Source organism: Vidua chalybeata, chromosome 1, assembly GCF_026979565.1.
Source record: "Vidua chalybeata isolate OUT-0048 chromosome 1, bVidCha1 merged haplotype, whole genome shotgun sequence".
Lineage (NCBI taxonomy): Eukaryota > Metazoa > Chordata > Aves > Passeriformes > Viduidae > Vidua > Vidua chalybeata.
The window spans coordinates 119,814,503-119,841,354 of record NC_071530.1 but is presented as its reverse complement, the minus strand read 5'-3'; the positions used below and the strand labels follow the sequence as shown (position 1 = coordinate 119,841,354).

Below are 26,852 nucleotides of genomic sequence, written 5' to 3'. Positions count from 1 at the left end.
AAAATTTTAGGAATTATTAAGTCACAAAACTGTTTTCAACACAAAACCAAAACAGAAATATACTATCATTGGCATTTTCTTAAGGAACTATACAGACTTAAAATTTTCACTTAATTTAAGAAAGTTATATCTGTGTGACGCTGTGGTAGGTTATGGCAGAACTACAGCCGGATTCAAACATGTCGGTAGAATACAAACATATGTAATCTTAAATGTTAAAATTTATCTTCTTGTGGTTCACAGTAGCTTCTACTCATATCTAACTAAAATAGAGGCCTACTATAGTTAAAATATCAATAAAGCTTTGGGGTTTTGTTTTCAATCTCAAAATCCCTGGAAAATGTATAAGCCTTAGAAATCAGAGTAGCATTCAGTATTTAGTGCCACCTCACTTACCTCTGTTTACTACAATCACATTCATCCGGTTTTCTTCTTTTTAGGTGTCCTCTAACTTCCCTCAAATTCTTAATTTTGTCTTGGAGAGCTTCAATCTGCAAAGAGAATATTTCTGAGTCAGAATTATTCTTTGAAAAGCTATCAGTGTAAAGACTTCACCAAGATTTTAAAATACCTCTTACCTCCTTATCAATGTAAGCCTTGTGATCCTTCCAGGCTCTGGCAGACTGGTACAGCTCCCTCTCACAGTGAATAGTGTCATTTGGAAGAATAAAACATCTGTAGATGTGAGTTTAAGAAATAGGAAAATGAGGGTCACTCATTTCCCAGTTACCCACCCATTTTTTTATCTTTCTTCCAACATTCCTAATCAATTTTTTTTAATATTCTGTTCACAAATAAATAAAAACTCTACAAGGTCTTCCTCTGTTGACTTAATAGCAACAATTGCTTTTATCTGTTTTCTCTGGAAAACTTGTCATCCATAACAGATGGTCTGTGCCTGCTAAGCAAAAAAATGCAATACATTCTTATTCAATCAGAAATAAGATTGAAACTAAAGTAAAAATCTGCTCAGAATTTAAAGCCCCTTGTTAATCAAATGTGCCATTGTTTATTTAACCATCAGCTGCTGAGAAATACGTTCTTCTTGCCACATGAATGTGGCTCATCTTCCCAGCATGCAAAACACTCAAGAAGAGAACATACAGTCAGAGGGCTGAAGATCAATATAATCAATAAAGACCAAGAAGAATCAAAGTTAGAGGAAAGAGTTCAAACACATCATTAAACAAAAAGTCTACAGAGCACTTGAGTTAAAAAACAATGCAATGACAAAAATATTCACAACTGTGTTTGAAAAAACAGCTCTACTAAGAAGGAAAAAAAAAAAAAAAGGCAAAAGAAAAACTGAGGCAGTGGACTGAGGCAGAAAATCCAGCAGAGTGCAGGCTGGGCTTTCAAAGTTGCCATGCTGACAAACTGAAATTCCTTAATTAGAGAAATACAATTTTATAGACAGAACTTTTCTTGGGTCCTCCTTCATCAGAGCCCCTCTTTTAGTTTTTGAGAAGAATAACAGAAAAAAGATGTAGATGCTTATCTCTTCCAACGTTATCCTATTGATTTTTTCTTCACTCAAAGAATTCTGAAAGCAATGCTGTTCTGTAAAGGTCAAAACACTTTACGGAGAAATAATATTTTTTATGGAAAACTATTTAAAGTTCTAATAATTCCATGGCTGGAAATTATCAGTGCAATATAGTATAATTTCTACTATTCAAAACTAACCTTCATGTCCTCCTAAAAAGAAAAAAAAAAAAAAAAAAAAAGAAGAAAAGAGATAAACTCTACTTACATTTTGTATATAATAAAAGAGATTAAGCAAAGTTTTTTTTCCCCTACATATTCCTGGATTTTGAAATAAATCATATTAACTTGTTAAAATTAAAAATTATTTTGAGATGTTTGCCTTTTCATTCAGATTTAGTGTATCTTGAATAAACAGGTCTAATGTATCTTAGCTAGTGCTGATGGCTGCAAACAACTAAGCATTAAGAAACATGATGTAGCTGATCTAATCTGTCTTCATGTAGAGTGGGACTTCAGTCATCTCAAATTTAGGCCTCTATGCTAAACTGGTAGTCTAGACTTCATAATAAACAGCAGTAGCATCAGCTGAACAGGGTGATTAATCCATCATAAGATGCATATTTTGATACCAGGGATGAATTTCCCTCTGGAGATACCTGCTCCTCCCTAGAAACAGAACCTAAACCAGAGGCCTCCATTTAAAATACACATACTAAATATAAATTATTCCACTTCCTAAAAAATACAACTCGGGTGTATCTAAAATCTATGATGCCAGTTTCAAGATCCTAAATATTGTGCAGAGGGAGAAAGAGTACAGTTAGAAAATGAAGATTTGGTTTTGTGAAACAGAAATGCCATACAGAGAAAGCAATCATACTTGTGTGTCACTCTGACAGAGCTGGGCTGACCGATAGCATCAGTGCCATCAGCGACCATTGTGTCACGAGCAGCACGAGCAGTTTCCTCTCCTTCCCCCTCACTTCCAACATTGTGACGCTTGGTGATACTTCTGGTCCTCAACACCTGCAGTTCTTCTTCTTCCAGGTTTATGTCATATATCTCACCTTCAAACTCCACAGACAAGGACCGGGTTTGGCGAGTGTGAACAAATCGAGGTTTGTATTCTGAACCAGAAGAAACATTCACAGTCAAATCTATATCTATATCTATATCTACATCTATATCTATATCTATAAGTATCATATGTATCTATATGTATATACATGGTCCATGCCATGAACACATATTCCAAAGAGAAGAATGCTGTTTAATAAAACCAGTTGACTTTTTCTGTGACTTTACAGAAACTTATTTAATGTTTTTTTGGTACATTGTGCCCCACACTTCCATGAGTAGCATGAAATTTTGGTTGCTTCAAGGTTTGCATTTCATGTTAGTCTGACCTTATGCCACAGTTAGTATCTATATCTTCAAATAAAAAACAGTATCTCAGAAATCAGATATCTAGAAAGAGACACTAAAAATATCAGAGAATACAGGATTAGAAACCACTTTAGAAAATGAAATCATTAGTACTGTGAAACAAGGTCACCACCTGTAAATTGGCATGTGACATATTAAGGTATACTTTAGAGTAAAAAAGTAATTTTTAAAAGGTTAATAGATTTTCCTTTTTAAAGGTAAGAATTTAGAGGGTAAGGATCCATCAGATATCAATATCTGTATGTATCTACCTGTGTATGTGTACATATACTTCGACATATATGTCATCTGTATTTACATGTGCAAGTCATAGACCATTGCTGCATTGCAGAGCTACAGTGAGATTAATTGTGCCACTTTTACACCTTGAAAGCTCTGAGCTTAGTAGGGTTACAGCTCTTTTAGTTACTGTGTATATGAGTAAGACTAACTAAGACAATTAACTTTTCTGAGGGGTCTTAAATTTAATGTACAAGAGAACCTCTGTTTGGTCTCAGTCTGAAAGACATTACTTACACTTGTTACTTCTTTTGCTAAATGCACTTGACCCAAACTAAGATGATAAAACTGACAGTCAATACCACACCAAAGCATGCTCTGTCTAGCATTGATGCCTTGCAAAGCCACACACAGAGAGCTGTAGACATACAAAATTGAGCTTGTAAGAAGCCAGTTTTAGGGCATTTCCATTTGTTGCATCTATGCTGAGTGCACCCATGTCACCTAACAATAATTTATCCAGCAGAAAACAGCAGCTGTAAGAAGTACTGCCTTTGGTAGGCAGCATCAGTTCTAGCGAAGTTTTTATGTTAGTGTCTTTGAGAGACTCAGGCTGAATTTTTCCTGCAAGAATCTTTTAAAGGAGAAGATAGTGAGCCTCAGTGAACTTTTCATTCAAACAACCCTGCCCTAAACATTTTCAGCAATCACCTGCTGTCAGGTGAAAAAAGTCTCAGTCATGGCAATGAGGACATTCATCTTCATCAACAGAAAAACTAGTTTCAACGTATCTTTCTGGTCTGTAACCATATTACTCTTTAATAAAATTATATAGATAGATTCATAGGGTCAGATGGGACAAAGTGGCTGAAAGGGTGGAATATGTCGGCATCTCATGCATGTGTCATCTGAAGACAAACCTGAATTAGTAATTCCCTTCAAAATATTTCATCATTATGAGTCTTTCCCTGCTGTACTCAGAGGAGTGTTAAGGCTGATTTGGAGGAGGCAGAGAAGGGAAGAGATGCAAGAACATTGTAAAGAGTTAAAGCATAACAAAGCTATATTTTCCAATGCATCCTTCAGATGTTTTCCATCCTTTCCCTACTTTCTCTCCCCAAGTAACTTGCTCTAGTCACAATCCCCTTTCAACCCTTGCTGGTGACTTGGCAGCACCTCTTTCCAAGGTACACAGAAGGTATCTCCCCACAAAACTATCACTTGAGGGAACATTCCCCAGTTTAAGAATCACCCTGGCAGTCTGTGGCATGTAGACTTTTCAGCAGAGCTCTGCCTGTACACACTGTGAGGTTCCTTAGGTCATACTAAATAAATGGAAGAAATTAGATCAAGAGAGTATTTAGGCCAAACAGTGAGACAACTTAAGACAGACAACATCGTGGTTGAATGTATAAAGAATACCAGGAATTCTTGTTCACATCCACAGTGCAGGGGGCTTTAAATCAGGAAACATTTTGAATGACACTGACATTATTTTCTCAATTCATAGACATCTGGGCAGCACCTTCTAACTTTTGTGTTTCTCATACAATTTCAGTAACATCTTACTTGAAGACCCATCTTTACTTCATTCCCCAGTTTTGTACTGTAGTTAGAGAGCAGGAGAACACAGCATGCACCTCAACAAATTCTAAAATCTGTTTCTATTGCTACAGCTACAGAAATTCACTTGCATTGCTGGGCAGAGAGAAGAAAAAACTGTGCTCCATTTAAAAGAATAGCCTCTTGAAATAGGTTTCTTTTGTAGAAATCATTAGCAGAAAGAAACCTAAGTGCTACAGTCCTAAAACCCTCTTGTACAACCCCTTCAGCCCACGCTCCACTAGAGGACACTGTGATCTCACTCGTGTCCCTGCGGGGATCCCGCTACGGACGCGCAGCGCGGGGAGAAGGGAAGCGAGAGCTGAGCGCAATTTCAGCCCGAGGGGAGCTGGGCAGGGTCCCGGGGAGCAGATGTGTGCGGGGCGTCACCAAACAGCGAGTGAATTCAGCCTTAGCCATGCAACAAAACGCTTGCCGCGGCCACCTTGGCAAGTAGCGGCCCCGAATCCCCGCGGAGGCCACCGGGCTGCCGTGCGTGAGCTGTGCGAGAGGTGGCACCAGAGCATCACCGCCACCACTGCCGCACCGCAGCCTAAAGGCTGCTCCTCACCCTCATCCAAAGGATAAATATCCTTGTTGTTGCTGTTAGAATCACAGAACTGTTCGCGTTGGAAAGGACCTAAAAGAATACCCAGTTCCAGCACCTCTGCCACGGGAAGGAACATTTGCCACTAGAACAGGTTGCTCAAAGCTCCGCCTAACCTGGCCTTGAATACATCCAGGGATGGGGCATCCACAACTTCTCTGGACAGCCCTCACAATACTGAATTTCTTCCTAATATTTAACCCAAACCTACTCTTTCCAAGTTAAAAGCGATTTCCCCTTGTCCTATCACTAAATGCCCTTGTAAAAAGTCCCTCTCCAGCTTTAGGCCCGCTTTAGGTACTTGTTACAGAGGCAATTATGCAGAACCTGACTACCAATTCTGGACATCTTCGTTAGACATGAAGGTGAAAGAAAGAGTATACTGGTAGGAAAATGCACTGCTAGCCATTTCCCCCTGCTCTCTGCCTCAGAGTCCAAGAGATCAAGTAACACTTACTTTGCACATTAGGGTTTCTCAGGAACTGTCTTTGATTTTTCCTTTGGGTCCTGCTGTTCCGGTAATCAGTGTCTCCACAGTTGCAGTCTTTGTCTTTGCCGCTGTAGCCCCGGGAGTGGAGGCTGCGCGTTCTCTTTCTGATGGCAAGGATGTCGCTCGACACCTTGCACTTGTGAATTCGAAGTTTGCCAGAAGCATCCTCTGTACACTGCCACTTCTGCAAGAGAGAGACATGAAGATGATTTCCCAGCAGCCTTCCAAACCCCTGTTGCTTTCAGGTAGACAGTAAAAGGAGATGGGTAAATTTATTTTTAAATCTAAGCAGTCCCTTAAATAGCAAACTGGGAAGGGAAATATTTTAGGGCAAAAATTCAGTCACATTCTCCACAATGTCTCTCTCATGCTAGGAAAACATAAGCTTGAATGAAATCATCTCAAATCTGTATAAAATACACAATCCAGAAAAAAAAAAAAAAAACCAACAAAACCCAACCACACATATATATAAATCAAGAGTATCTAGACTACACACATTGTCCTAGTTTACTGAGTCGAGGAGTAGTGGCAAGGCAGTTTTCACCCACCCTTTGTCTTCTTTGAAAAAAAAAAGTACTTTGTTCTGTGACTTGGATTTTCTAGCATGATTCAGGGAAAACCCTCAATCCATGGATGAGGAAGAACTGGTTCAGTTGTAGAGTGTTTTGAAAAGAAACTAAATTCTGGAAGTAATCTATAGAAAAAAACATAAACCATTCCCTACAGCCAGCAGGTGCAAGCAAGGGGAAGAACCTTAGGGACAGTAAACAAAAAATTATCTTGGATAAACTTCTTTGGATTTATAAGTCATGAGATTTGTATGAGACTTGGGAGGAAAAGCTCTGGAAGGAGTACCTGTAAAAAGCATTGTATGTGTGCTGAATATCAGAGCAAGTGTGGGAGAATGAAAGGAAACAGATTTTTTTCCAGTTTGTCTGCACAATATCTGTCTGACTTAATTATCAACATCACTGGACCAGATGGAAGAATTCCAGGTGGGTTTTTCCAGTGGATCCCATCCCCTTCACATTTCAAATTAAAAAGAAACTGGGACTTTAATTTCCTTTCCACATCATATTGTTTTAAAAAACCTAAATGTTATTTAAAAACAAAAAATGGATAGATGCTGAGAGATCAGAGCTCCTTTGCCCACACCCAAAGCTTGCCATACATGGCACTCACAAAATGCTTGGCTGGATATTGCAAAGAACAAAACTCAGTAATGCTGCTGGTAACTGGAACCTTTTAGCTGCAGTTTCAGTAAAGTTTCTCTGTACTGTGTCCTTTTTTTGGTTCCCATGACTGAATAGCCTAAATAGCTTTCTCTTGGCTCATTAATAATAAGAAGACGGATGCTGGTCCTAATGGAGTTCCAACTTCATTTTTGAAATGGACACTAATATTAGAGCATGCACATTTCGGTAAGCTCCATTAACTAATGGCTACTCTGGACTGTTTTCGGGATGCTGTCATGCTGACTGAAGAATGGAGAAAGAAAACCAAACCTCAGGTAGATTTTCTGGCCCGATAACCTGAGGAATGAGCTGATGTGAGTCTGAACCACAGCACCATGGGTGCACTCTCTAGCCTAACATGTGGGCTGAATTAAAGATGGATTCCATGCTGAGATCCTCCTGTGGATTGGCACGACTCTGATCTCAGAACAGTAAGCCATGTGTTAAAGGACATTAGTTTGAACAAGTCTAATAACTGGCAGAGAAATTACACTTGTGCCCAGACTTTCAGTGTAAAGGTACATCTATAAGTGACAACGTAACTTTCTACAAGAAAAGGTGTCCAAGAGCTGTAAAGCTTTTCAGACTTTATTCTGCCACAGCACGTGCTCTCTTCCTTTTGCAGCAAGAGATGGTTGTTATAGGATAAGAGCTGACTGCACCACTATATTTCCTGTCTTTACTGGGTACATGTTATGGTTATAAACATATGGCACTAGCTTTTAAGGAGTCTCAAAAGCAGCATTTTAAAGTAGAATAAGTATTCTCTTTGTCTCTTTGTATTAATCATAGCAAGAGGTTGTAGGAGTGGCTTCAATAACCTTTTAGATAATTTTTAACAGTATTATGACTAACACTGAAACAAGATGCTCTGTGTCTAGTACAAGTCAATAATAGTTCCCTATTTAAAACAGGGATTAAATGTGATTCATTTCCTCTTTTATTTTCCTTTTTAAAATTTTACTTTAAAAAGTGTCATTATAAAGATGCTTTAGAGTTCTAAGATGGAATTTTCAGTCTAACTTTCCTGAAATCCTGCCCATGCCAGTGTAATCAGACACTGAGCATGCTTTATGCAGTTAAGTTGTAATGGTCCTTCTGCTCATCTTTAGATCTATAAAATGCATTAATGCACGTAAAAGAAGATTCTGACTGAATGCCCTGCCCCTTTCCCTGTTTTTTACCTTCTTTCCCACTTTGAATACCAAACTATTCTTTGAAGTTCAGGACTATAAGTTTTGGTTTCTGGATCACCATTTCTCCATCAATTAAATAACCCCATTAGCATATACACAGGCTAAATATGTCTTCATTAAATTTAAATTTGTATATGTTTTCTTATTTTCCCCATGTTTATCTTCTTTCTTACAGTGATATTTCACAAGACCTAAGACAATCTAACAATCCACTGTTGCCATAGGAATATAGGATAGTCCTTGTTTCTGGCTGCCTGCTGATTTAGGCACCCTGCACTGATTTATTCTCACCTTGGTAGGAGAAAAGACACCTAACTGAGAATTAAAAACTCAAAACTAATAGTAGAGAAAAAACCAAGCCCCTGACATTTGGCTGTAACAAGCTGTTATATTGTTTCAGTCATGTTGTGAAACTTCATCTGTGTCAGCCTTTTTCCTTGTCGTTGACTCATCTTTTCCTTCTTTCATCTCATTTCATCACCTACCCTCCAGCCACTATTTCCCTCTCACCTCAGCTCCCCGCCTTCAGTTCACATTCCTCCTCAATTTAGGTTCAGAGGGAAAGCAAAGGTGAAAAAGGATCTTTAATGCTTCCACACCAGTGGAACCCTGAAACCCCACACCTGAGAGCTGATGGAACTTAGCCCAGTGGGAGGAGCTTTGGTAGTTCACAGCCACCCTGAACCAAGCAGGGTTTGGTCTGCATATGCACTTGGAGCCTTGGCTGGGTTTGTGTGTGCTGGCTGCCAGCTCTTCCCAGTGCCTTCCCTGCCCCCGTCAGCAAATTGCAAAGGAGCTTAGGAGAGATAAAAGTGTAAAAGGACTGAGCAGCTAAGGACTTTGAGTTTGTCATGTTTGAAAGAAACAGGCTGAGGGGCAATGTCATTGCTCTTCATAGCTCTCTGAGGAGGGAAAGCAGAGAGGGCGATGTGGATCCAGTGATAGGACATGTGGGAATGATTCAAAGTTGTGCCAGGGGAGGTTCAGATTAGACATTAGGATGCATTTCTTTACTAAGAGAGTAGTCAAACACTATACAGGTTTCCTGGAGTTGGGGTTGTTGCCCCAAGCCTGTCAATGTTCAAAATACATTTGGACATGCCATGGAAGTGGCCAGGCAGTTGGACTCAATGATCGTGTTAGGTCCCTTCCAAAATAAATAGTTATATCCCATCCTATTGTGCTGATTTAGGCTGAGGTAATTTTCTTCACAGTGGCTGGTATGGGGCTGTTTTGGACTTGTGCTGAACACAGGGTTGATAATATAGAGATGTTTTTGTTATTGCTGAGCAGGGCTTACACAGAGCCAAGGCCTTTCTGCTTTTTCTGCTGCCACACTGGTGAAGGAACTGGATGTGGCTGGGGGGCTGGGAGGAGACATAGCTGGAAAAGGCAAAGGGATATTCCAGACCATATGACATCATACTCAGTGTATAAAGTTAGGGAAGAAGGAGGAAGAAGGGAACATTGTCTTCCCAGATCATTGTTACATGTGATGGAATCCTGCTCTCCCAGAGATGGCTGAAAAACTGCCTGTCCCTGGGAAAGGGTGAATGAATTCCCTCTTGCTTTACTTGTGTGCACTGCTTTTCTTTCTATCAAACTTTATCTCAACCCATGAGTTTCCTAGCTTTTACTCTTCCAATTCTCTCTTTGATCCCACTGGTGAGGGAGAGAGTGAGTGGCTGTGTGGGCTTAGTTACTGGCTGGGGTTAAACCACTACACCTATCCTATCCTATCCTATCCTATCCTATCCTATCCTATCCTATCCTATCCTATCCTATCCTATCCTATCCTTCAGAAGTCGAGCTGCTTTAATCTCTGCCAAACCTGAAGTTTAAACATGTGCCTGCTCCTCAGTGTTGAGGCAAGCAAGGCAACGGTGCTGTAGCAGGAGCTTTTCTTTGGATAATGGCACTAGCATGATGCACTTTCTTCTGGGGATAGAGGTTTGTCCTCATAAAGACATTTCAAAGACAAAGGGTAGAACATGGGCTGGTTAAAAGGGATGGTTTGTCCTTGGTGGCTTTGCTTTGCCTTGCTACCCTGGCATGGCTCCAGTTGTGACTTGCAGCTACATAAGGAAGACAGCGCCAATTGACTTTGTAACTACCTGGGATCTCAATTTCCTGGTATTAATCAGTTGTGCCACAGACTTAAAATTAAGTCTATTTCATTACTGATTATAATTAAGGCATAAAACTATACATTCAGAATGAATCATTGTGATGTGCTCCACATCACAAAATAGCTGCTTAGGCAGAACTTCCAATCAGCTTTGTACAGTTAGACTGTGACGGATTTGAGACAGTTTCCCCTTATATAGAGGGGAAATGAATTAGACAAGTAATGAAAAGTGTCCCAACAGTAGGCAAGCTAAAGGTTTCTATGAAATGTAAACACCTAGTATTTGCAGTAGACACGTCAGTGTTAAATGCCTTGTCAGATTTTATCACAAAGTTATGAAACCCCAAACAAAACGCAACCGGAAATATAACATAGCAGTAATATTTTTACAGGTGCTTTTTCATTTTTGTAATGTATGACTGACTTTGAGTATTATTGCTCAGCCTAGGGAATGTTAAGATAAGGCCTGAAAAATGAAGACTTCATGAATTTAAACATGTCTTCAAGATCTCATTTCCCTTTTTTCCTGTTTCAAAAGGTATGCTCTAAATTTGAAAGCAGTATAGATGGAAATACCATCACAGGCTGAATATGTGTGCAGCATTTTCCTTCATTAGCAGTAACCAGATATGGGGGAGTGCAAGGGAACTTGATGTGATAATGCTGGAAAAGGAGTCTGGTTCAGGGCTGTGCTGCTGCAATCAGAGCTGTCTTGCTTTGGCTTTCTCTGGGCCATTAGAAGAGGCCATGTCACACAACATATTGAAAAGTGCCCTGTAATTAGCTGTCTATGGTAAACGGTACAGAACAGCAGCAGTTCATCTCTGCTGAACTGGACCTGAATACTGAGAAATGTTTGCTGGTTAAGGTCGTGTCCTCTGTGCATTTCCATAGAGCAGAACTGAACCCTGGTCATGACCAAGGCTCCCAAATGCCCCTGGAAATACTAATCTGGGTTGTTTCATCTCAGCAGTACTTCAACATTGCATATAGTGCAGCTGTTTAACAGGGATGGTTTGCCAGGTTCACTCAGGGAATTTGGAATTGCTGCATTTTTGTGGGGAAAAAAGTCTCCTCCTCCATTTTAGAGCTGAGTAGATACTGCCTGTAATGGCAGATCCCAAGTTTTGCACCACTCTCTCATAAGTGAACCACTTTCTGTTGGATCATGCTCCAGAGTCTGACAACGTGAATATATTCAAAGGCAGTTATTTATATACAGCCTTAGCCCCTGAGAAGTGTTACTAAAAAACGCAGTGGTCAGTGGTTCAACAGATAGGGAAGAAGTTTGTCCTACAACAACTGATGGGCAGAAATGTATGACAGAATTTAGAAATACTTTCAGATAAATGCACAGGGGCAGAACTGGAGGAAAAAAAGGAATGAAGGAATTAATCACTAGATAACAGAAATAGCTATATAAAAATTAGCAATTTTGAGCTACATCACAAACTTATGAAAAGAAAGAAAACGAAAATTGCCCAGGAATTTTACAGACTAAAAATTTTTGCATTTGTGCTGTATAGACAAGATTGATTTTAAGTGTCACAGTTATAGCAGTTCTCTAGTTATAAAATATGCATGGACTGCATTGTCAGCTCTAGAAATGTAGGCACCTAGGTCAAGACAGCAAATATTTCTCCTGCATAGCATTCTCTACCAAATCTATTCAGTTGCCTGTAGTTACAGCTCAACATCAAGAAACTTCTGTTGTTATCCAATAAATATCCACTATCAGGTGCAAACAAATAGGAGCTAATGAAAAGGATAAATTTAATCCTTTAGCTATAAATAGTAATGCCAATAATAATCTGTTACTATTGTGTCATATACATTTAACTTGCAGAGGACTTAGCTTATATTCTATTTCACTGGATACTTTAAAATGGAAACTCTGCAAAAAGAGAACCTCCAAGGAATACTACAGAAAGTGTTAAAAATAATTCTTGCATAAACTGAGTTTTCTGTCTAGACATTTTTGGTACATAGAGTTACTTTAATAAAGGTTTAAAGAATTTGCTTTGTTAAAAACTGTGCCACTCCACCAAAAAGGTCTTTCTGTTAGAGAACACCAGTAAGATGATAGTGAAAATGTTGAACACATTTGTGCATTGAAAGAGATGAAACCAGTGAATCCAGTAATCTTCCTGGAATATCTCTGGATTTTATCCAGAATAAACTTCGTACATCCAATTAAGAATTGCTTGTATGTAAAGAATTGTCAAATCTGGTAAGACCTGCTCTCTGTTTGATAAAAACTTAAATATTTAGGCTGAAATGTGAACTATTTAGGCTGAAATATGAAATACCATGCCTTGAAAGATTATTTTTACAGATAAAGGAACTTATCTTCATATTTGGTTTCAACTCATAAACAGAGTGGTATTTTAACTAGAGGTATCATAATTTCTGGCAATTCCTACGAATTCTTGAGCAACTAAATTGCAGGCATGTTTCTGTCAGCTGTGAGGGATGACTCTGCAGGGTCTAAAGTGAGGAATAGCTACAAGGGCTGTTCACAAAAGCACTGAAGTATGCACTTAGTTTTAGGCACATAACTGGTCCCAAACACATGTGCTTCCAGTTAAGCCTTGCATAGATGCCTCCACTGAATTATTACTAAGAAAAGATGGTATCACTGGGGAGATGGCAAAGAAGAGACAGCTTTGAATCAGTGCTCTGGTAAAGCAGGTTGATCACCAACTGCTTTTTGACTCCTGCAAGTATTACGAGGTTGTTCTGGAATCTGGAGAATCCACGACTGATGTTAATATGCCATAGCATAGATTTAGTTGGGTTTTAGTGGGTGCTCAGGCTCTGGCTGTTAGTGGCTGGCCAGCCATCTGACACTTCTGGCCAGCTCTTACCAGTGTATGTGTTTTTATTCATACTCTGCAGCTGGTCATAAAGCTGACCTATACAAATGTATGGTCTGTGATATTTATTTTATGAGAACATAGATACTCGAGCCAAACCAGAGTACACCTAATAAGCCCCATTCTAATTTCCTTTACAATATTATCTGTGAGCTGATTGATGGCAAGTGTTTTTTCAGTATGGCAAATAGATGTTCTTGCGACTGAATACTGATATGATAATTTGATAAATATGAATATCAATAATAAAATTAAATTCTTATGCTAGGTTTTTAGAGGGTGAAAAATATGTGAGGAATAGGAGTACAGGCTAGAAAACATGCTTTTTGGATCAGAGCCAGAAGAATCTTGCACATTTACCACAAAGCTGATGCTTGGATTCAGCAACATGTCTCCAGTGACTACCCATAAAGCCTCAGATCACTGTAAAATACACTGAGACCTAATCTAACTAAAATCTCACTGTACAGTCTTCAGGCATTTTCTCCAAATGAAACATTATTTCCTTAGGGTAGTTTTGGGATACAGTTCTACCGGAGGAAACTCAGTATTTTGCATCCCTAAAGCTGAGGTGCATGAAAAGAGAGCACAGGGAAGGTGCAGCTACAACGTTACACCTGTCTAGCACAGTGTGAGTTCATGTCATACCAACACAGGCAGCACGATGCAGTTTTCTGCTCTGCCCACTGTCAGTGCTCATTGGAGCTGGCAGAAGGCCACGGATCTTTACAAGTTTCAGACCTTTGCTGTTCACAAACTGGCAGGTAGTGTCGAGCAGATGGTAGGAGATGTATGCCCATAAAATAAACAGACCCATGTCTGGGTTTCACTGCTGAGTCATCCAATCTAAGAGCTGAAATTTTAAACACAGTTCTTCACAGTCCTCATTTGGGGAGGGTAGTTCTTTTTTTTTATCCTATTGGGAAAATTTAAAAAAAAAATACTGTGGTTTGTGTAATTTTTCTAAGAGGACAAAAATGCATATTTGGCTGTGGATTTGATACTGATTATAAATAATGGATTGAGCAGTACACTGGAGACATCCAGCCTATCAGTCACCAGACCTCATAAGGTAACTGTGATCTGGGAAAGAGTGTCAAGTCCCAGAAGTCAAAATTATGCCTTAGGAAAATTCCTATGACTCAGACTGGAGAGAAAAAGAATAAATACTTATGAATTAACTCAACTCCTTAATTACACGTTAAGGTAAGGCAAGAGAGAAAGAAAAAGTATAAATGAAAACACAGTTAACATGGTTTTATTTGGTATTTGCTAAGTATCCAGAAGAATTTCATGAGTGAGAAGATGGAATGAGTTCAAGAAAAATAACCTGCTGGAGGATTTAAGAGCAGCTTGCCTCTAAACCTCCTGAACTAACATATATTCTTGTCTCGGGTTATTCCAGTGGAAAACTGAGAAGAGATTTGTGTCATGATAAGGTTGTATTAATCCAGAGAAACATTTGTTCACATGTTATTTTTTCTGCTCTGTTGGAAAATTAACAAAGCTTTATTACAAGTTGACACCAACTCTTTCCCATTATAAAACAAAAGCAGGGTTACGCTGCAGATGAACACTGCAGATGAATCAATATTTCTGTATGGTGTAGCTTATTACTGAGAGGGTAAATATACATCAGTGAAATATAAAAATACTCTGCAAACCATTTAAGTGTTAAAACCCATCAGTATCCACTGCTAAACCAACTGGGCTCAATCAGGTGACCTCAATAAGTTACACCGTGTAAACTGGTGACAAATTTGGCATAAGAACTATGAAAGAAACCTCCCGTTCCCATCATAATTTCTTGAGCATTCTCTCATGTGGAGATGTGGAGGGAATGCAAATGAAATGTCTGCCCTTCTCCAAGCCCCAAGCTGAGCAGGGAGCCCACCAGCTCCTGCTCTCTTTTCCAGGGGAGTGAATCTGGTTGAGGTGATGGGACTGTCTGTGCTTTGGGTGAGCGCAGATCAACAGCTGGGGCAGGGCAGGGGCTGAAATCTGGTCTATACCCAAATATGACATGGGCAGGTGACCCATAACTCACTTACAAATTCATAAAATTAACAGCACTTCCCAAGTTACGAAGTTGAGGAGGAAGAAGAAAACATGAAATCCTCAAGGCCAGATACTAAGCAAGCAAAAAATTAAGAGCATGTACTGAAGGAACAACTGGAGGTCATTTAGTTCATCCTCCTCCTCAAAGCAGCAACATTATTAGGTTTGGATGTATCTTAGAGTGAACTTTCCACAGCCTCTCTGGGCTCCAGTTCTTAATCATATTTATGGTAACACTATTTTTCCATGCACCTCTTTACAATTTCCCTTGCTGTGAACCTCCAAGACATACCTTGGTCTGTCTTCTCTCTAATTAGCCATCGGTTAATCAAAGGAAACCATTAGCTTCTTCCTTTGCCTTCTCTTCCCCTGGCTAAACAAACCTCTGCCCCTTCTCACTACTTCCACCCCATCTCTGGGGTTCTCCCCTGGACTTGCTCCAGCACACCAAAGTCCCGCTGCTCATGGAGATCCCAACCTGGATGCAGCATTCCAGGTGCAGCCCACAGGCACCAGGGAGAGGCGAGTGCTCACTTCCCACGACCTGTTAGTGGTGCTCCTGCTAGTGTAGCTCAGCAGGAGCTCCTCTCCTTGGCATGGGCTCATTGCTGACCTGCGTCAATGACTGCTGGAACATAACTCAGGAGTGAACACATCCCACGCACATCTCACTTCTGAGATGTTCTCAACGAGGTGGGTGAATGCTTGGAAACTGCCCTCCCATAAAGGGGATTAGGAAAAAAGAGCAAGGGGACAGTGATCTACAATGTGATCTACAATAAAAGTGATGCAACATGTCAATGGTGCTAGAAAATTTAAACACACTAAAAACTAACAGTGAAAGTATTTTCTCTTCATATTTTGCAGATGTTTAGTATTTTCTCTTCAAACCCCCCTGTTTTTAAGGTCTATCTATTTTCAGATACACATTGGGCATTAAAAAAATAAGAATTTTGACAGTTTTAATTTGAAAAAGATTATGCTAGGTTCCTTTATTTTCCTTTCTTTTAAAGAGAAAATAAGCTGAAGCAAGTATTTTCCTGAGTACCACAGCCTTGGAGATTTTGGAACTAGCAGATCTCAGGATCGCACCTCATTTAAATACTGGAAAAATTTTTTTTCTTTTTCAGCTTCCTTGTGTTCTCCTTTTCAAATAAACTACATATTGACTAAAGTAAATTTAAATTAAGAGCAAGCTTTTAATGGGGTATTAATTCCCCACATGCTTATTCTTAGCTTCAGACATTTAGCAGCAGCTTCCCACAGACCAGTAATTTCACTATTTTAGAATCTGTCAGCAATCACTCATTCTGTGAAAGTAATTTTAATTTAACTGATATTAACTGCAACTGATTAGAGTAAATGTAGGAAGTATTATAAACAACCATAATTTAAATGAAGATTTTATTTCTATATATGCACCTATGTAATTGAAATCAACTATACAAATCTCAAAAGATAAAACAAAGTTAATTCATGCACAGCAATATTTTCTCTTTTCTAAGAGGTGCAAAATGATTAGAGCAAATCTGCAGCAGGAACCTCACATTAAACTATGATGGCTCAGAAATTCGCATTGGAACACATTTGGACTAAGGTACATTTATTTGACCTACTAACTTTTTTCCTTTTTAGAACTTCTCTACATGGAAAAAATCCTGCAGACACTTATTTCACATTGCAATGCCTCACTGAAGTTCAGTGTTGGTCTTTAAATTCACATCTTACTTATTCTATGCTGGCTTTCCTGTGAGCACCACAGGTAGTCTGTCCTTGAGGGAGAAACTGGCCTTGTTTCCCAGGGCTGGCACAAGGGTGGATGGAGTGGGAGGAAGGGGTTTGTGTCCCACGGGCTGAACGAGCCCAGAGGATGATTCACCCCTCATTATGCTCTGCCTAACAGAAATTTTCCATAGGCAAGTTAAACTTCAGCATCCCTGCAGGAAGCCTTCAGGATGTTGGAATTATCAGGGACAGCCTTGATCTATTTTTTTAAGAAAATAATGTGTACACACCAACGGCTGCGTCTGAAAATTGGTCTCAAAGAGGTCAGCTCAGCCCTGTCCTTCATCCAGCTGTGAGGGATGGCTGCTGGGCTCTGTGCAGCCAACATATCAAAAAGACCTCGATGAGAGTTTGTAGGTGAGAGACCCACTGTCAAACACTCTTGCTCTTGTAGCCTCCCTGCTGCCCTTCTTCCTTCACCCTTTGATCAAACTGGATTCACCAGTATGGGATGGTCTACTGCCCTGGACTGAGAACAGGCCTGTGAGCAGGGTTTCTTCCCGCTTCAGGTGTCGTATCTGGTCAGGACACTTAACCTTTTCTATTCATATGTGAAAAAGTAGTTATTCCAAACCTGGATTTTGGCATAAGAGGTAATAAATATAAGGAATAATTGCAAAGAAAATATTTTGTTACTTTAAAATGAAACATCTTAGCGTCTAACAGTCTAAATTACTTCATTGATCTGCTTTAGTTTTTATAAAGCATTCAGATTTTCAAACTTAATGTCTGTTTACAATGGTAGTGCTTGAACTCCTGAAAACTTTGCCCTTGGGTGAGACTGCGATATTGTGTATATCCCTTCAAAAGAGGCTGCGTTTAAGGAGTATGTGTGAGGTAAGAGCCGTGACAGAGGACCCGACCAAGGATGTGACAGCCAAAACACGAATCCAGTCCAATCTGTGATTAACCGAGAATTACTGTAACCCTACACTCCACAGGAGGAGAAGGGAAAGGCAGGGACGAAGCATTTCTCTAGACGAGCTCTCGGGCTGGCCACGCAGAGCGCGACCTGCCCGGGGCTCAGCACCATGGGTGGCAGCGGAGCGGAGCGCAGCACAGAGAGGGCTTTGTGCCCTCGCTCCAAAGAGCTGGCCGAGATCTCAGCGCCAGGCCCACGGCTGCCTGCAGTGGTCTGAGCAAACATCTGAGGGGAAAGCGCAAGCGCCTGCCTGGGAGAAATCACCTCACACTTCTCCAGGGAGGTGTGTGGGGATGGGGATGGACTACAGGACGGCAAGGCAGGCACAAGCCACTGCCTGGGGCCCCCAGAGTGTGCCCCAGGGTGGTTGGAGGTGGTGTCAGTGAGAAGGATTCAGCTCGCTTACACATCTCCCCAGTAAATCCATCTTCGTATGTTACCATAGGTATTGCATTAATTCAGGATGGATTGATGAGAATTTGGAGTCACTTTTCTTAGTTTAGCTCTCTTCCTGTGTGTGCACTGCAGAGATGCAGGTGTAAGCATACTAGTCAGGGGTGCAGTAATTTCTGGTTTTATGAGCAGGCAATTAGACCTTTGTGTCAAAGTCAGGCATTACACTGAAATCATTAAGGCTGCAAGAAGAAAAAGTAATGCTTGGGTATGGGTATCACTGCCTGAATCCTTACAGTGACCTGAAATAGGGAGTGTTTCTAGGCAAGGGGACCCTTCTATTTAAAGTATTTTAATAAATATTAAAGGATGATGATTACTAAGTGTACCGTTCACTTGTTCATCCCAGCAAATGAATTTATGTGTAGCCTTAGGACTAACCAGCTTGCTTTGGTAATTCTGAACTAGCCCAGTGAGTACAAGCTTTCACAGCTCAGAAAGATTCTCTCCCTTATTAACAATTATCACTGACCTATCTTGCATATTTATCAATGCACATGATCAAAGAAAAAGTAATAATTTCATGTTATGTTTGAGCATGGGAGTTTTATGATAAGCTCTGTACTAACACAGCAAACGAAGGACCAGGTCCTTACCACCTTGAATTTGACCACAGCTTAGAGAAATTTGTCTGGTTTTCTTTTGCTCTGAAGGTATTAACAACAGTGATCTTTTAGTTACCTTTCAAAAGCCATATTCTTCAAATTCTTTTGACCAGTAGTGTAAAATGCATGTTTCCCTGTGACACTTAGAAAACTGCGGTTACTTGTGGCTTACCTGTCCTGGTTGTTCACAGGCTGTCTGGTATCTTGCTTGTTGGCATAATTCTTTTACTCTCTCGTACTTTGGTAGCTGATTAGACTGCTGAGTGTTTTTGTTGGGTTCCTCCTTCTTGCGTAGAAATTTGCTTATAAAAAATAAAATGGAATGTTTTAGATACATTGTTCTAAGCCCTAAGGATGAATTTAACTTGAACAGTGAAGCTACTTGAAGGTTTAATGTCTTAGGGGAAAAAACTCCCACATTTCTGTTACTGACTTTTGATGTAGGTCACATACTGAAAAAAAGCCTCAGGTGACTGGCTGAAAATTGCCAGAAGATAAATAAGTGCTGCTAAAATATGTCTAACTGGTACAGTTCAGCACCATTCATACATAAATGTAGGTTTTTACAGAAAGCAAAACTCTTTGAAGCAATACTTTCTTGGCTGGAAAACACAGCTGAAGACACAACAGGACTTTCATACTCAGCACAAGGTCGGCTGTATCTTACATATTACGATGTGTCTTTTATGCACTGCTTTGTAATACATCAGACAAGGTTTTCATAATCTGTAAAATCATAAAGTACCAAAAGGAAATTGCTGTAAAGTTTTTACCTAGAGAAAATTTTCATGGCAACAGCTGGCAAGGTAAGAGGGTTTAAGGAGTTATCAGTAAAGAGAGGAGCAGTTATAGTAATGAATCTCAATTACACATAAGTCTTAGCTAGAACAAAAATGAAGAATGCTTCTAATACATGATGGAAAATACAAAATCAGATGATAAGAGGATTCTACACAGCTGGATTTGAAACTGAGATTTGGGAAGAAAGTGATTTGGATAATGACAAAAGCGGGCACAAGCACAATGTTAGGGAAAGGGGCTAGGAGAATCACCAGAAAAACATGCTTTCAAATTTCTTCAGAGAAAGGGATTTGGGAGCACAGTAGATTGCAAAGGCAGTGGTGGGAAACTAGGAAAAAAGTCATGCCTGTCAGTTTGCTTGCAAAATTTACTGCTTCTCTGACCATAAAAAGGAAGAGGAGGAAGCAGAAGGGAAAGCATGTGCAAGGGAGTGTTCCCAGCAGGCAGGCTCTCCCAAAACTCTCTCACCCCTAATAATTACCCTCTTTCCACTAGAAATGTGTCACGCCAAATTTTGGTCTTCTTGTTTGTTCGAAACCTGAAAGTAAAATAATGACATTTACTGCTGGCACTGAAGTACACCACTGTAAGTGTTAATAAATTGTTTTTGAAAAAAAACAACTCTCCACTTATATATACACGCAATTTTATAGTTCTACTACTTAAGAGACTCTTGAAATGGGAAAGCTGTGGTCGTTGCCATGACACAACTCATTTTCACAGAATCTGTTTTTCCACTCAGCTGTTGATTTACTAAGGTGTTTGCTTCTGAACTGGCTAAAAAAGGATCATGGGACCCACCTGTTTCCTGGTCTCTCCAAGTCCAGAAGCTTTAGGACAGATTTGCCATCCATATCTGGCGGTGTGTCAAGGCCTGCTATATCCAGAATTGTTGGAGCAAGATCAATATTCAGAACTATCTGAGGCACACTGCAAATCAACAGGAAAGGTCATAGTTGCCATGTGTTCAATGTGTAAGTCTTCACATTCTCTTGGAAATAGAATGATAATTAATGCTTATCAGGCCTTTGAAGATGTAAAGCTCTACAGAAGTGCTAAGTTTAGAAAACCCCCTTTGAAGTCTACAGCTCAGAACGATAGGCCAGTACTGCGGACTGACATCACAAAGAAAAAGTTAAGCACAATTAAAAAAGGAGGTGCAGCAGCAACACTGCTCTTATCTCATTGACAATGAGGGCTTGATGCTAAATGACAGAGTGAGCAGTAAAGATGAGCACATCGTTTTTAAAAGCAAAACCCAAGTCTAACCCTATAGGACTATGCATTACACAGTTTTCTCATCTGCATTATAACTTATTCATAATATGCAAAGTGAAAAAACTGCCTGTTTATGAGACTCATTGCTCTGCAATAATAGAGCATCCTTTATGAAATGAAACTAGACAGAGTGATAATTACATGCTCTCAGAAACGTTTTACATTAGGCTCAACAGCTGTGCTAGAGACATAAGGGAACGTACACTGATCCCGGCTCCACACTTGGACCACGAATAAAGAAAGGAACTCGAATATCAAAGTCATACGGCATTGACTTCCCCTTCACCAGTCCGAACTGCCCAATATGGTATCCATGGTCAGCAGTGTAAATAATGTAGGTATTCTCCAGTTCTCCCATCTCTGCAAGCATTTGGTGTAACTGCAACCCAGCACAGAAAGAACTCCGAGTTAAGTGTAGCAAAACATGTTTTGTGGAGAGTCATGTATAGCCATCATTTATAACCCTTAAATACACAGGTCCAAAGAGGGCATCAATGACATTGTTAACACAGATTCTGGGGACTGGTATTTGTACATCTTGCCTTTATTGTGCTGTGAAAAAATCAACATACCAGTTCAATTTCACATTTGACAGAGGGGACAACTAAACAACTCCAGAAAATAAGAATAGAAAAAATATGGTAATGACGGGGTAGTTGCCCTAGTATGTCCAAAATTCATTGTGTACTCAACCACAGCTTGTGAAAAATGTCTGCTACAGCTTTAGGGGAAAAGGTACTAAGATTTGATTTACTGTGCTAGTCTACAACTTTCTCATTCCTTACAGTTGTGGGCTTGGGAAAAAGCTGTAAATTTTTATTAAAGTTTAAAGAAATCTCTCTAGGGGAAGATCTTTGGTCATGGTGCTTGATTTTGGAACAAAAAGTCATACAAAGTAAACCTAATAGTTCATGTATCATGTTACCTATAATTAGCAGTACACTGCATTGCCTAACTTCAGCAAACACTTGTAGACTGACACCTGAGTTGCTGTGATTTGCCGGTTCCCAGATTTCAACGGAAGGACAAACTGTGAATGGAGTGTGTGAAATGAATAGAAGTTGTCATGTGTGCACCTGTGTCTATCCATGTGTACTCACAGGTGATGCATCTTCTGTTAATACCAGGCTTTATACTAGGCCCAGTGACTTTTCCCTTTAAAAAAGCCCACTTTTTTTTTGACCCAGCAATTGAAAGAGGAAAGCCAGGACCCTGGTCTCACGTTGCAGAGAACTAGAATTCAATTCTACTGGGAAAAAGTGGAGTAATTCCTCATAGTAGAATGACTTGCCCCAGAATGTGGTTGGTGAAGGTAAAGAAAGAATTAATTAATTTAATTTTGTTACCGACTAGTAAGATTGTATTCACAGCAGTTTCTTGCACTCACTCTTTCCATAGAGTCGTCAACTGACATGAGGGTCTGAAGTCTTTTGCGCTGCAAGACGTTGGTGAACTCCATGTGGATTGGCAGCATGGGCCCCGTGTATTGCATAATCCAGTGCTTATCCATGTTTGGTGCATAGTTATAGCTGGGAGTGCTGCAGGAAAAGAATGGATCTGAAAAGTTGTGCAGCATGACAGGCATCAGAGGCAGGTGGGAACTCCCCCAACACAGAAATAGCCAACAAACAGTTAAATCACAAATTCCATGTGGTATCTGACAAATATCAACAAACATCACTTCAGTGGCTTCCAAGATTCATTGGGTCATGTATCACCTCCTCAAAATATTTTAACCACTTGCTTTCCAAGCTTTCTTTCAGACTCAAAGATCACTACAAGTTCCACATTAATATTAGGGATTTGCCAAAATCTATTTCTCAAACAAACCCGCAATCATTAAAAAGGCTTATCTGAATGGTGCATCCCATAGAGATAAGAAAGATTAAGGAAGTTAGAAAAAGGACTGCTTCTTAATATTAAGGTAAATTGCCCTGGTACTTCCAATAGAGAAATTACCTTTCAATAAAAGTCAATGAAAGGTATTTTCCAGTGGGATAAAGAAATTTAGTAGTCAGTATAAAGAATACCACCAGTGTTACAGTTAGTCCTACACTAAATACTGTTGAGATGTTATTTTCAAGGTGAGTGCAAAGCACAGTGCATTACAAGCATAAAATGAACCATGACAACTGAGTTAACACCGCTATTGATACCAGTACTAAGAAGAAGTATGGCACAGAGTCCTATCTAAAGCAAAGAATGATGCTTTAGGTGTTTGCTCAAACATCAAAAGAAATATTTAAGACTGGTGTTCTATCCACAGCCAGTGTATTTTTGAAAGATACCCTGTAAGAAACGAGAATATTTTCCCAGAGATATCACCTTGGTAGAAAATGTGCCGCAAAAAATGTGTCAAGTAAATTTTCCTACAGAGAAACATGTTACAAAAGCTATCATTCTTATTTTTATGCCTAGCATACATGACAACTACAAGGTGAAGAAAAACCAAGCAATATCCATTTCCTGTAATGGTTTCACCTACATATAAGCAGTTCCCTTCTCTAGAAAGAAGGAATCTAGGCTTTGTCATTTTCATTAAGTTCTTTGGGTTTTATTTTTCCCCTGTACATTGCAGTACATGATACATGAACAGCAGCATTACATTTGAAAATTAAACATAAAGAGAAAGATTAATTTGATTATTTTTATTCTCTTTTCAGTTTGCAAGAAAAATGCAATTCAATATTAATTTACTGTTTAGGTACTGAAAATTTTAACATGTGTGTTAACAAAAGGTACATTTTTCCTGCTGAAATATGTATGTGTCTTTTCTTAAAATGAACAATATCAGAATACTATATAACTTAGAGCCGTACCTTTGACCAGTCCTTCACTTAGGTTTCATTTTTCTTTGTATGGTTGTATGTGATCCCAGAATGGTGGAAGCTGATTTTTATATCAGATATCATATGTATAACCTTTAACTACATACTCTGAGGACAAAAAATCAGCTGAAAGGATAACATAGTAAACTGATAATCAACTTCAATAAATTTGTGGAGTCCACATTCTAACTGGAGAGCATTATTTGAGAAGTTAGGTAGAATTTGAGAAGTATGTGTTTAACACACACAGCAAGTTTTGACTAACCTACTTAATCATTAGTCTCAAGGGAAAAGAGAAGTGATGCAACAGTATCACAGGACTTTGATAGAGATTATGAAGTATGAAAAGGTTAGCTCCCTACTGAGCAAAGACAAGCATAAACTAGAATTCCTTTTCTGTTGAAAAATCTTTTATTTCATGTTGAAAAGTCAAAGTTTTTGTAATTTCCCATGGTTGAAATCTGATTTTTAAAATTAATACTGTCATAATATTAATAAGATTTATGTCAGGAGCACAGCCCTCTGTGTTGCTGGCTAGCCAGCAGTCCTAGCAGAGGGAGACCCTAGAAGAAGCAAGTCTTAGGAATTCTGTCATCTACCATTTATCAGTTATCAGACAGAAAAGAAGGATACTTTCAGCGCTATTTTTTCTCTGTTTCCTTGGAAGTTTGTCAGGCAAGATGTTTTCCCATGAAAGAGTTCATTTTTGATTAATCAGCATTTCCTAGTAAAACCCTGGAGTTTTTTTCAGTGGGGTCCTGAGTGCCCCAGGCACAGAGGGATGAGGTGACTGTGAGCTGCGCTCCGCCGGCAGCGTGGTGACAGCCTGCTGCTGTGCCAGGAAGGAGAGCCAGCTGCTGAAGCAGGCTCAGGTCTTATGTTCCCAGGCTATTGTGAGCAGCCTCCTCCACATAATGGATAGTTTTTAAAAGCAGCACTCAAGGGTTTAGCAGGGCAGTTAAAAACCATTCGCAGACACTTTCCAAATGCATTTTGAATTTTCTGGGTGAGAAATGCAGCAGGCAGAGAGAGAGCAGAATTTTCCTCCCAGGCAATTCAAGGAACAGAAACCTTCTGTGAAACATCCAGTGTCACTGGCTGATGGATAAATATGAAACAGGGGTCCATATTGTTGGAGAAAGAGTTCTAAGGAAGAGGCAGAAAGGAATTCCAAAACCCCACAGCTTGTACATGTTCCCTGTGTACCCCTGTTTGTTGGGCCTTTCAGAAATCCGCCAGAATGGCACTGGCTGCCAGGCCCAAGATCTGACATTGCCCTCAAATCTATCTACCTTTTTTTTTTTTTTTTTTTTTTTTTTTTTTTTTTGTATAAATGTAACCAACCAACCAAAAACTGCAGACATAAATCTTAGGGAGAATATTGGAGAATATTGCTGCCTTCTGAAAACTTATCCATGTAGACAGACCTCTTCCTGGTCAGTGATAATTTTTGATCTTAACATTTTTTCATGAAGCAGCTGGAGATACCAGTTAGATGTTCAGCTGTTTTAAGTCCTTGAAGTCATTACGGCATGGTGTGTCACTGTTTCTATTCTTACAATTTTGGGAACAACTTTGCTCTGTATTGACAAGTGCTGCTATAAAGTATCACTGACATCTACATTTCCTTGATTTCTCTTTGCATTGGAAGTTTGAAGTTGAAGATGCGTGCCATATCTTCCATGGCCTCTCAGTTGTGGAGTCCATTTTGTGCTGAGTACATTAGCTGATCCATGATCAGCAGAGAGTGCCAGGTAGCCCATTATTTTCAGGTTATCCATGGCCTCTAAGTCTGGCAAGTTGCTACTGTAGTACTTGTCATTCTTGTAGAATGTACTAACTTGGGCAAATCTAGATTGTTCCATTGCTCACTTTTATTTCAACACATACTGTGGGCAAATCTAGATTGTTCCATTGCTCACTTTATATTCAACACATACTGTGAAGAATTTAATACACAGAGACCACTTGGTACTCCCTAACAGATCTATTCTGGCACAGGAAGCATTAGATTAATAAAATTTTAAATTGACACCCTCAGTTAAACTAACAAAAAATTCTAACTGTTACGTAGCAATAACAAATGCTGAGCACAGACACTTTCCTATAAAGGCATAATGAGAACATTTCACACTGAGATTTTGTGGTCAGTCACCTATGTGAATAAGTTTAGAGAGAAATTTGCAATGATAATCAAGTGATGTACAGACTATGGAAGGAATAAATATTCATAAGCATTAGCGCATTTTTAAAAAAAGATTCTCCTCAAAATACGTAGTTTATTTGTCTGTAAACATCAGTTCAAGTAGATACTTATGTTGAGAGAAAAGGAGCAGTATTAGCAGTCACTGCTGCAATCAAAAGGCCTCAGTAACTCTTTCTGACAACATATTTACTATGTTCATATATTTAAATTTGAACTTCTAAATTAAGAATGCATCTTATTTGGCTTTTAAGGCACCACAATAACTTTAAGTTAGGCAAGAAACAATAAAAATACCCAACAAACCAAAAAATGGATGCTTGTACTTGATGATCTATTAAAATGGTGTTCTCAAACAAATAATTCAGAAACAAGTTTCACTAGCTTCTACTAGTAACTGAATTGTCATATTCAATGGAATAAATGGAATACAGATGTTTTGCAAATGATTATTACAAAAATATATTTTACAGTTAAGAAAGGATTGGGAGAGTACAGAATGTTTTAAGAGCTTCAAGAATTTAGTATAACTTTAAATTAACATTTGCTTTCTTAAAAATTAATCTAAATATATATGTCTCTAACAGATGGGATAATGTGGAGAGAAGCAAGTATGTTTCCAAACATTT

General features: G+C 39.3%; 1 protein-coding gene across 7 annotated transcripts in view; it reads right to left on the bottom strand.

Moving 5' to 3' along the window:
* The window catches only part of SULF1 (sulfatase 1), a 63,413-nt gene that overhangs the window by 10,691 nt on the left and 25,870 nt on the right, over positions 1 to 26,852 (bottom strand). For 4 of the 7 annotated variants that reach the window (XM_053962418.1, XM_053962445.1, XM_053962436.1 and 1 more), the window contains 9 exons: positions 22,580 to 22,730; positions 21,396 to 21,571; positions 20,716 to 20,844; positions 20,396 to 20,452; positions 19,286 to 19,415; positions 5,820 to 6,036; positions 2,369 to 2,615; positions 579 to 675; positions 397 to 491 (listed from right to left, as the gene is read on the bottom strand). In XM_053962418.1, the coding sequence (XP_053818393.1) occupies positions 397 to 491; positions 579 to 675; positions 2,369 to 2,615; positions 5,820 to 6,036; positions 19,286 to 19,415; positions 20,396 to 20,452; positions 20,716 to 20,844; positions 21,396 to 21,571; positions 22,580 to 22,730 (1,299 nt within the window). The remainder of the gene's footprint in view (positions 1 to 396; positions 492 to 578; positions 676 to 2,368; positions 2,616 to 5,819; positions 6,037 to 19,285; positions 19,416 to 20,395; positions 20,453 to 20,715; positions 20,845 to 21,395; positions 21,572 to 22,579; positions 22,731 to 26,852) is intronic. The other 3 variants (XM_053962427.1, XM_053962463.1, XM_053962454.1) reach the window with 2 other exon arrangements.